The sequence below is a fragment of the Aotus nancymaae genome, unplaced genomic scaffold, assembly GCF_030222135.1.
Source record: "Aotus nancymaae isolate 86718 unplaced genomic scaffold, 86718_ANA_hifiasm-v0.15.2.pri h1tg000033l, whole genome shotgun sequence".
Classification (NCBI taxonomy): Eukaryota; Metazoa; Chordata; class Mammalia; order Primates; family Aotidae; genus Aotus; species Aotus nancymaae.
In genome coordinates this window covers 61,974,922-61,986,649 of record NW_026988447.1, presented here as the reverse complement: position 1 = coordinate 61,986,649, position 11,728 = coordinate 61,974,922, and the positions used below count along the sequence as shown (strand labels likewise).

The following is an 11,728-nucleotide window of genomic DNA, read 5'->3' as shown; positions in this document are numbered from 1 at the left end:
GCCTCCTGGGTTCAGGCAATTCTCCTGCCTCAGCCTCCTGAGTAGCTGGGATTACAGGCACGCGCCACCATGCCCAGCTAATTTTTTGTATTTTTAGTAGAGACGGGGTTTCACCATGTTGACCAGGATGATCTCGATCTCTTGACCTCGTGATCCACCCGCCTCGGCCTCCCAAAGTGCTGGGATTACAGGCGTGAGCCACCGCGCCCGGCCCTGGAAGATCTTTTATACACTTGTAATAGATAAAAATAAACCAGATTGCAAATCCTTTTTTAAAATCTTAAACCATGTACTAGGTTTTTGGTCCAAATTGTGTAGGCTAAGTTAAACTCAAAATACATTCTATTAACCAATATGAGTATATTTCTGTAAGCATAGTCATGTTGAAATAAAGTTTTAAAAAGCAAACAAACAAAAAATATCGTTTGGCTGAAGAGAACAGAGATATAAGGCCCAAAAGAAAGGACTAGATGTCATGAGCCCTCTAGGCTAGGATAGCAACATATACATTACCTGTAGTGCCATTGAGCAGAGTGATTGTATAGGCTAGTTGTATACGTACTGTAATAATGGTTTACTCAGCACCCATCCAACTCACTTTCCCCTTTTTTCACTCATCAAAGCTGGAAAACAGAAGTCTCAACTTCCTAGCCTCATTTGCCACTAGGGGTGGCCAAGTAGCATAGATTGGGCCAACGAAACGCAGGTGGGAATTTCTGAGGATGGCTTCCTTCTTAAATAGAAAGGTAAGCCCTTCGGAAAGGCTTTGGCTTTTGCTACTCCCTTTCTTTTTGCCTGGAATGAAGATAGGATGCCGTGGGACAGAGAAGGCATTTAATGAGCTCGCCCGAGGTCAGAGGGGCACATTAACGACAGAGCCCAGCAAGAGAAGGGGCCTGTGTCCTCGATGGCAGCCTCAAGGCAACAACTCCTCTGAACTTCTTATTTGAGGAAAATAAACTTTAGACTAGTGTTTTCCAGGTTTTTTGTTACATGGAGCTACGTGATTTCTAACAGGCACAGTGGATAAGAACAAAGACTGTGGCGTCAGAAAGACTAGAGTGAGTCCCATATCTTTTTCTCTAGCGAAGTGAGTCAATCACTTGAATCTCTGAACCTCTCATGTTTCTCATCTGTAAAATGAAGGTAAAAAGCACCTACCTCAGGGATGTGGTGAGGAGGAACGACTCAGCCTGTGATCCCATCAGCACAATGTTTGCCACACAGGTACTTAATACATGTTAGTGATTATTATGATGAGGACATGGTTAGAGAAACTTAATTATAATGGGTGGTAAAAGTTGCCCTTTTCAGTTCTTTAAAAAACTGAACTTAGTTTCTGCATGTGTCCATATAAGGTCTTTGATGATAAAATTGTCCCTCCTTGTTCCAGCAACTTCTAACGCTGGCTGTAACGATTTGTCATCACATCTCGCTGTGCTCCTGCTTTACTAACAATGCCTGTGACTTCTGAGGCTTTTGAACAGACTTTTCATGAGTCTGAGAGTTCTCTAATCAAAGCCAACTCCAATGCTTCTTGATGTAGCTTTCTTCAGCCTCCCTCTGAAATGTTCAGCAATAATGCTTACTTACTGATAACAACCTAAGTCACGTGGTATTGCAAATACCTGCTTATCCACTTGTATTGTCTGCAGTCGAAATTTCTTCAAGGGTGGGGACTATATGTTTTACACCTTTACATGGTGATTAGCTGATATTCAAAATATATGAGTTGCTTGTTTTCTTATCTACAGTATGAGTTCCACATTGGTAGTACCTGTCAGTGCCTAAAACAGTCATTGGCACAGAGTAGATGCTCATTAAATATTTACTGAGTGAATGGCAGTTTCTCAATAGATTTCCTGAATAAAATTCTGCCAGGCTCTCGAGACAATGTTTGTGAAGGTTAATTTTAAGTTTCAGCTTGACTGGGTTTAGGGATCCCAGGAGAGCTGGTCAGCATTATTTCTGGGATATCTGTGAGTGTTTCTGGAAGAGATTGGTATTGGAATCAGTGAACTGAGTCAGGATCTACTTCACTCAGTGTGGGCAGCTGCTATCCAGCTGGCTGAGGGCCAGATAAAACAAAAAGGCAGAGAAAAGGTGAATCCTTTCTCCTCTGGAACTGGGACATCCATCTTCTCCTGCTCTTGGATATCTGAACTCCAACCAGATTCTCAGGCCTTCGGACTTGGACTGAGCCATGACCCTAGTTTCCCTGGCACGCAGCCTATGGCGGCACTTCTCAGCCTCCGTAATACTGTCAGCCAATTCTCCTCATAAACATCCCCCCCATACATAAATATATCTCATATATATATATATATATATATATATTTTCATCAACTTTCAATGGGGTTACATCCCAATAAGCCCATTGTAAATTGAAAATATTGTCAGTTGAAAAATGTATTTAACACACCTATTTCACTCAACATCAGAGCTTAGCCAAGCCTACTTAAATGTGCTCAGAACACTTACGTTAGCCTACAGTTGGACAAAATCATCTAATACAAAGCCTCTTTTAGAATGAGGTGTTGAATATCTCATGGGATTTACTGAACAGAGTACACTGAAGAGTGTCAGTTGTTCACTTGTGATCCCATGGCTGACTGAGAGCTGTGTCTTGCTGCCACTGCCCATAATCACAGCAGAGTATTGCTATCTTGTGAAGAGATTAAAGTTTTCACTGAATGCATATTGCTCTCACACCATCCTGAAGTTGAAAAATCGCAAGTTGAACCATGATAAGTCGGGGACCATCTGTATATATTCTACTGGTTTTGTCTCTCTAGAGAATGCTGACTAATACATATTTTGGTACCAGAGGTGGTTCTAGAGGAATGAAATTTTAAGGATGAGTTTCCTGAGTTGTTTTTGGGGTTCCTGGAATTGCCTCTCTAGTCCGATTAGATTTAAAAATGCTAAAGGCTCTACCTATTTTATTTCTTGTTTTGGGATGGGGTCTCCGTCTTGTCCGGGTTGGAGTGCAGTGACACCATCATAGCTCACTGCAGCCTTCAATTCCTAGGTCAACCTCCTGCCTCAGCCCTCCAAATTAACTTTTTTTTTTTTTTTTTTTGTAGAGATGAGGTCTCACTATGTTGCCCAGGCTGGTCTCAAACTTCTGGTCTCAAGTGCTTCTTCTGCCTCAGTTTCCCAAGGTATTGGGATTACAGGCATGAGCCACTGCGCCCAGCCTGGCTCTCCTCTCACTAGTACAGAGAGCACTGATTATCCATGACATGAACTGTTCATAGAGATATGCAAAATGTCTGCACTGGATATTCCTAATCAACCACTTCTTAGAGGTGAGGAACCTAGTGACTCTGTATATAATACTCCTTTTTTTTCCCTTCGGAGAAGGAATCTTGCTCTGTCGCCTAGGCTGGAGTGCAGTGGCACGATCTTGGCTCACTGCAGCCTCGCCTCCTGGGTTCAAGCGATTCTCCTGCCTCAGTCTCCCGAGTAGCAGAGATTACAGGCATGTGCTACCACGCCTGATTAATTTTTGTATTCTTCCAGAGACAGGGTTTCACCATGTTGTCCAGGCTGGTCTCGAACTCTTGACCTCATGATACGCCCACCTCAGCCTCCCAAAGTGCTGGGATTACAGGCATGAGCCACCATGACCAGCCCTATAATATTTTTAAATATTTACGGAAAACTAAGAAATATAACAATGTTGGTTGGTTGCTCCTAATATTGTTGGGCAAAGTTATTAAAACAAAAAAGATGACTTCAGGAACTGAAATTCCTGGCTCAAGCTCCACATAAGTAACCTAAGAGCTTCTAGCTGTGCCCTGAAGGAGGATCTTCTCCTGTAGCCATGAGCCTAAAATTGCTGAAAATCAAACACCAGTCTTTATCATTTGATTGGTGCAATTACAAAAGGTGAACTCTGCCTCATTGTGTCTACTGGTAAAATGGACCACAGTGATTGACAGAGTGAGATTCTAAAAGTTGGAATGGGGACATGTGGGAAGACCTTGAGGCCAGGAACTTCGAGCTCCTTTTGTTTTTTTGAGACAGTTTCACTGCTGCGCAGGCTGGAGTGCGATGGCATGATCTTGGCTCACTACAATGCTGACTTCCCGGGCTCAGCTGATCCTCCCACCTCAGCACCCCCAAGTAGCTGAGACTATTGTCACATGACACCACGCCAGGCTAATTTTTTATAGTTTTTGTAGAGACAGGGTTTCCCTATGTTGCCCAGGCTGGTCATGGACTTCTAGGCTCAAGAGTCCCACACACCTCAGCCTCCCAAAATGCTGGGATTACAGGGGTGAGCGACCATGCCTGGCTGGCTCCTACATTCTGATGAGTTGTTTCTGCCAGCTGAAGTGGCCTCTCCAACCTTGCTGGGGTTGGTAATGGCCTTTCCACCTCTGTCTGAGGGGTTAATCCTGCATTGCCTGAGGAAATAATAATGACCTCCTCTGAGACAGCTGCCAAGCAAGACAATGCTGATTCTCCTCAGGACCCACCCACCACTGCTCTATGCTCCTAGACCTGTAACTAGACTCAAGTCTCAGCAGATCCCTAACGTGAGGTACAAAGTGTGGCCCATGAGGAGCTTCATCACACCCAAAAGAACCACTTGAGTTTTCTAACTTACACAAGCAGATATCCGGGGAAAATGTATGGGTGTGGGGTAACGGTGGAAGCAAAAGGGACAGAGAGCTTATCTGAAGAAACAATGGCCACAAACTCCCCAAATTTGAGGAAGAAAATGGCCACCCAAATTCAAAAGTTAAGCAGTATTCAACTAGGCTGGCTACCTGATAACTAGCAGATTTTCAATGGTTTTAAAGTAGTTTTATCATCCAGGTGAACATAACCACTGCTTTGGGTTACTTTTGTTTGGTGGAGGAACAGACATACAGAATCAAACCTGCAGGTCCGTTAGTGTTGTGTTTGGATAAGGGGGAAAGCAGAAGACAGACTCTCAAGGTACAGGTCTGGGGGAAAAGAACGTAGGAGGGGACAGTTTCTACTTTGCTGCTATGTTAAAATAAGGGAAAATATCCAATCCACAGACTTTAAAATACTGGATATGATGCAATCAATAATCTCTCCCTTTGAATGAATCTTACCAAAGAGCCAGGAATGCCCTGAAATCACTTTGACTCTGTTCTATAACCTAATGCAACTTGTTGTAAGTGGTATGCAACTTGTTTTATGGTATAAAATATCAAATATTCTCTAAATCCATAGTTCTTGGAGTTTTACAGGATCACAGGCCTCTCTGAGAATATAAAACAAAGTCTAAACCCTAGCATCCCCTCCCCCAAAATAAATCCATACAAAAAAGTTCACAAAAAATTTCAAAAGTTTTACAGATTGCAAGAATCCCATCCATATATGCTTCATGTATCTGTGGGGACTACAGGTTTAGAAAGCTCTACTTTGATAAAAACTGTGGTACTGTATGTCTACAGTGAAGAGGCAGAACAAATGCTCTACAGGTTCCTCCAGGCTGAGAGTGAGGGGCAATGAAAAACAAAGTCTAATAATAAACCAACCGATTTAGAGAGTTTGTATAGGAATTGGGATAGGTAGGTTACCAGAAATGTCAGAAAGAACTTCTGTGGTTATTACAGTAAAAAGAATATTAGAACTGGAAACTTAAGAGGACATAGCCTCTGCTATCCTTTAAGAATTTAAATCCAAGCAGTGTGTGTATATATATTCATGCAAAATACTGAGTCAGCAAGAGAGACTACCTCACCAAGAAACCATTAACATTATATAGAAGAGCAGTGATTCAGAACTCAACATTTATTGAATGTGTAAGGTGTTAAAAATGTTTAGAAATTTGTTAATAAAATGTTTTATATTAATGTCTGTATTATGCTTTGGAATATGCTAAATCATATAGTTAACTTTACATTTCCTTCAATAACTTTATTCTTTACAAAATATACAAATAAATAAAACAATTCACCTTTTAAAAGTATTACCACGTGCAAGAGGAAGGTAATTGCTATCACCATTCTAAATTACCACAATGCATCATTTCCTGTTCCCTTATCTTTCAACTCTAGTGGTAACGTAAAAAGATTGAATTGAAATTAAGCTGTACTATGACGTCATTACCAGGGACAGACACATAAACAAAGTCATTTCCAAACAAGGAATGCTGGACCTCCAGAAAAGGGATGAAGAAGAGTCTACTGAGTTTTGCACTCAGGTACATCTTTTCCTGAGGAGGCGTGCCAAGGACCTGGTTGAGAATCCACACTCTCTGCTCCTGCATTTTGTATCTCTGAGAAAGAAAATGAAAACAACATTAATCCTGTTATAAAAATACACAAAACCCAACACAGCTGGAAGTAGAAAGGACTGTTAAGACAGGAGAGATGTGAAGAATGACAAATGGCAATATGGCTCATCATGTTTGGTCATGAAGATGGTGTATTTCACCTCAGAGTTGGAGAAGTTTACTCTCCATTTTGTCTTAAAATGAACAATTAGAAAAACCATAGTTAAACTGAGAAGTAATAAAGTTTTATTGGGAATTCTTCAATTTGAAATTCAAAGTGAACCAAACATGGACTGATTGAGTTTTATTTTCTTTCTTCCTATTTTTCAAAATAGTGTGCTAAACAAATAGTATTTTAGAGAATATTTAGCCATGTTTGGAAAGCTTTCTATGATCCTTTAAAAAGGACTTTAGCTGCATCTATGTGCTTATAAACAGTATTCATGTTACAATTATTATATTTATGAAAGTAAATATAGCATAACTGGCCTTGACAATTACCTTAGTTTGTTACGGTAATTTAGATTACCTTTTATAATTAAAAGTACAAACTCACATTTACTTTTTAAAAGACTGGTATTAATTCAAGCTGGGCCTATCTCCTTTAATTCTGAATTGGTCAGTTTTTGATTTATGTATTCCTCTAGGCTACTCTTTCATTTATCTAAAAACAGTACCAGTGAGATCCACATATTAACAAAGGACTCAAACATTTTTATTTGCAGTTTGATGAATTCACATTATGCATATGCCTCTGGCACTAGCAGACAAAATCAAAAGGTGATTACAGCTGGCTGTGGTAGCATGCACTTATAGTCCTTGATGCTTGGGAGGATTGCCTGAGCCTTGGAGTTCAAGGCCAGCCTGGGCAACATAGAGAGACAGTTCCATGCAAGTGTTAGCTAGCCAACAGAAGGTCCTTATATGTTTGTTAAATACTACTTAATGAAGAGAATACTTCAAACTTTTTTTTTCCCAAATGTTTTTGTGCCTACCTATCTCCCTAAGAACACTTCTAAACTGTCAACTTGATCTAATTTTGATATAGTTGATGAGAATGGATGGATGTTTTTCTTAATCACAAAGTAGAGGTTTACAAACTCTGGCAAACATGGCTCAAGGTTTGAAATGATTTGGCAACTGCCTTTCTCAGGGTACAATTTTGTTGCTTTAGATTTCTACAGTTGCATAACAGGGTACCTCTGGTAGGCAGATATATTGTCACAGAGGGCTGTGGACAATAGATGCTATGTGGTGAGAAAGACTACAAGAAATGCAGTGTTTCAGTTTCTCCTGCAAGGCCCCCCACTTCTGTGGACAACCTCCATGCAGAACTGGGGGTGATCCTTAGATACCTCCCCACTCCTTTGTTCAATCTGCTGCCTGGTATTGCTGATTATACTCCAAAATCTCTCCCATCGGTCAACTTTTCTCATCTCTACTCCAGGTCCACACTACCATCATGTCTTGTTCAGACAACTGTCAAACTCTTGCTTCTATTATTTGTTGGTCACCTTAGAGATGAGTGATGTTTTCAAAATGTGTAACTCATGTTCTCCTGTCATCGCTTAAGAGCTTTCAAAGGCTTCCTCTACACAATAAAAGAAAAAAATTCCTTTATACAATTTACAAAAGTCCAGCATTTCTGGCTTTTATCTCTCTCTTTGGGCTCACTGACTTCACCCATACAAGCTCGTACTCACTGTGCTCTGATCACACTATATTTCTTTCAATTCTTCACCTGGTCATATTCCCACCTACCCTAACGCTGTCGCTGTGCCACCTGCCTGAGATGCTTTCCACTCTGCTCTGTTAAGAGAATTCCTGTTAACCTTTTAGATCTGGTCCCAGTTTCCTTCCTCAATGTTTCTCATAGTCTTTTGCACGTGCACTGCTAGGATTTCACTTTTTTTTTTAACCACTTTATTACTGTCTGTATCTTCCATCAGAATTAAGCTCTATGAAGGCAGGGACCGTGTCTGGCTTTGCTTATCAATGTGCCACCAGGATCTAATCCTTAAAACATAGTAGGGGCTAAAAACAATTTTGTTGATTGAATAACTGAATAGGTAAATGATGCAAGTCTATTATCTGGCTTGAGTAAAGTGAATATAATGCTACTGGATCTTTTGGTCCATTAAATTGGTAAGACTTATCAGTAAAAGTTCTTTTTAGGGTATTATCTTCATGTCCTTGAGAAAGTTGCTTGTTTCTCTTTGGACAAAACTATGGGCTTAAATGGTAGAATAAAGACTTCACTTGGGGTTAAAAGTGATTACACTTCATTGCTGTGCCTTGGAGAAACCAACTTTCTTATACAGAGTCAGCAAATGAAGCCTGTCATTATAGCTTACTCAATTAAATCTTCTCTTATCTAACTTGCCCCTTGGGATCAAATATTAATGATAAGTTCCAACTGTTATCCTCTGATTTCAAAGTAACTAGTACATTTACTTACCTGGACAAAGGCCTAAACTTGAGTTATCAAAATAGCGAACTGGATGAGGTGATGGTAAAGACTTTGATCGGCTATCAAAAAACCGAGATTTTGGTGATTCCTTTGGCACAGGATCTTGTAAATTCCATTCCTTGCATTGAGAGGGTGTAATCTGTTTCTTTTTAGAAACTGTTCCAGTCACTTTAGGAGACTTTGGAGAATTCTCACAAGTTACTTGTTTGTGAGTCTCTCTTTTAAGGGCTCTGTCCTTCCAAGTTTTGACCTCATTGGAAAGATGCTGATTATTGCTTTAATGTGGGGGAGAAAAGAGAGACTGTAAGCCTTCTTGATTCTTAAGATGTATTCACATTTACATTTAAAACTTAAAAATAAATTGTGATGAGATATATATAACATAAAATTTATCATTTTCTATTTACATTTTAATTTTAACCTCATGCTTCCTGTTTTGACTATTTCCAGTGTTCAGAAAACAAAATGGATCTATATAAATTGAATAATGTAGTAAAGTTCCATGATCATGGAGTCTTGAAAAGAAAACTCAAAATACAACATTAGGTTTTCAAATGAATCAATGACATAATCCAGAGTGGCTTATCTATTGATACGCTGCCAAATGATTTGATGAATTAGTCTCCTGGATAGATGAATCTTCGACGTACCTTTCTTACTGTAAAAGAAATATTACACTGTGCTTTTCTAGTTACAGTGCTGCTTCTTACAGGAGATGCTACAAGCATTTATCCAGTTCCTCCAGAAGAAAACCTGGGAAGCACTCCTAGAGACCTCACACTCTTTTATTTAACAGTCATCCAAGTCTCTTCATACATTCTCATCCTACCTATCAAATTCATTTCCTTGTTTTTATCCCTTTTGGAGCCAACCTAGTCCATGCTAAAATTATCTTCTGCCTGAACTACCATAAACACATTCTAAAACTGGGTCCCTCTATAATATGCTAGCAGCCAAAGATGCTATATGATCTCATCAGGCCACTGGCTTAAAACCCTCAAGTGCAGATAATCCTGCCATTATTTAGGATACCACTGCAAATTCTTCAGAATGAGCCATAACGGCCCGGGTAATCTAAATCCAGTTCCCTCTGGCACCTCATCTTGCAGTTTACTCTGCCTCATTCTCTACACGCTGGCCACACTGGATGTCTTTCAGTCCCACCAATTAGTTATTCTTCTTGACTCAAAGCCTGTGAACATGTTGTTCCCCTGGCCTGGAAGACTTACCCTTCTTCTCCTCTCATCTAGCCTAATTCCTACTCATTTTTCAGATCTATTCCGATACAGGAATACCTTGGAGATCTGGCGGGTTTGGTTCCAGATCACTGCAATAAAGTGAATCACAGAAATCTTTCGGGTTCCCAGTGTATACAGTAGATAGATTAGTGCAGTAAAACAAGGTATGCCTGTTTGTTGGCTTCCTGATCAACCAACCCTCTACTCCTGACACCTAGATAACATTAGATCTCTTTCATAATATAACCCTTTTATAATGTCCTTTTTGTTTTTGTTTCTAATAGCACTCATGGCAAAGAGTTAGTTATTTGTAAAATTATTTAATGTTTTTATTTTCTACGATATCATAGTAGAATGCTTGGCAAAAAGATTCTAATCTTCCACTGTGGTAGAAGCCAAATAATTTGTTAGATCTGTTTATAAAGTAAAAAGCCTACAATAATGAACGTAAGGAGTTCTCTAAGTAAAGCCTCACTTTACCCCTCAAAGGTCTTTGTTTATTTCCTGTTTCTTGGCTTAGTTAAGAATAGGTCAGCTGACAGACAGCAAATATTGTAATAGTGCTACAATATTCTAATTTTTTTAAAAAAAATATGAGCTATAAAAATTACTTTCCCCATAATGAGTAAAGGGTTACCACCTGCAAAAAATCTGTGCATATACCATATCCTAGATACATGAAATAGCCATAAGCATGTCTGTATCATATAAGCAGATCTTACCTTAACAATTCATTCTTTTGCTTTATTAGCTCTTCATTTTGCTGCTTTAACTTAGAAACTTCCTTTTCTAGCCTTATATGCTCACTTTTCAAAATAAGAGCTTTTGTGTTTTGTACAATGCCACTGCCACCTCCACACGTTAAGGGTTTATTTGAAGGCTGAGAATCAGTATGTTCTGATATCACTGTGGGAGGCAAATACACAAATAGGTGATAATTTAAATTGTCTCCAAAGTTCAAAATAAAGGAAACACTACTAAGTACAATAAGCCATCATAGAGACCCAAACACCTCGTGTTATTTTCCTGGAAGTCACCCTTGACTTCCACCTTCTACCTTACTCCCTCTGCTTATTTGACCAACCATCAATTCTTTTTTTTTTTTTTTTTTTTTTGAGGCGGAGTTTCGCTCTTGTTACCCAGGCTAGAGTGCAATGGCGCGATCTCGGCTCACCGCAACCTCCGCCTCCTGGGTTCAGGCAATTCTCCTGCCTCAGCCTCCTGAGTAGCTGGGATTACAGGCATGCACCACCATGCCCAGCTAATTTTTTGTATTAGTAGAGACGGGGTTTCACCATGTTGACCAGGATGGTCTCGATCTCTTGACCTCGTGATCCACCCGCCTCGGCCTCCCAAAGTGCTGGGATTACAGGCTTGAGCCACCGCGCCCGGCCCCATCAATTCTTAATGCTTCTAGAATCCCCCTTAACCAATTCCAATAACATATCCAGATCACCAAGCTCTTTCACCCTGACTGCAGCAATAGCAATCATCTCCACTTACAGCTGCCCTTCATTGATCTACATCTTCCACATCAGTTTTTCCCTGGAGGGCTTGTTACAACAGTGTGTGCGTGGCCAAGAGGTGAGGAAGGGTGGGAGGCCCACCTTGCCACTCAGTGCATTATATATATTCAATACATGTTTATTAACTAAATATATGTTGGAATATTAAAGCACATGTTAAATATTCTACACTATGTGTGTAAAGAAACTGTGTTTCATAAATTGTAGGCAAAGTTGCATAAAAATGTGA

The 11,728-nt window shown here is 39.9% G+C and overlaps 1 protein-coding gene across 6 annotated transcripts in view; it reads right to left on the bottom strand.

Moving 5' to 3' along the window:
* Positions 1-5,762: 5,762 nt before the first annotated feature.
* Positions 5,763-11,728, bottom strand: part of CENPE (centromere protein E) — an 83,248-nt gene continuing 77,282 nt past the window's right edge. For all 6 annotated transcript variants that reach the window (XM_012436587.3, XM_012436585.3, XM_012436586.3 and 3 more), the window contains 3 exons: positions 10,696-10,879; positions 8,724-9,010; positions 5,763-6,268 (listed from right to left, as the gene is read on the bottom strand). In XM_012436587.3, coding sequence (XP_012292010.2) covers positions 6,174-6,268; positions 8,724-9,010; positions 10,696-10,879 — 566 coding nt within the window. In that variant the 3' untranslated portion in view covers positions 5,763-6,173. The remainder of the gene's footprint in view (positions 6,269-8,723; positions 9,011-10,695; positions 10,880-11,728) is intronic.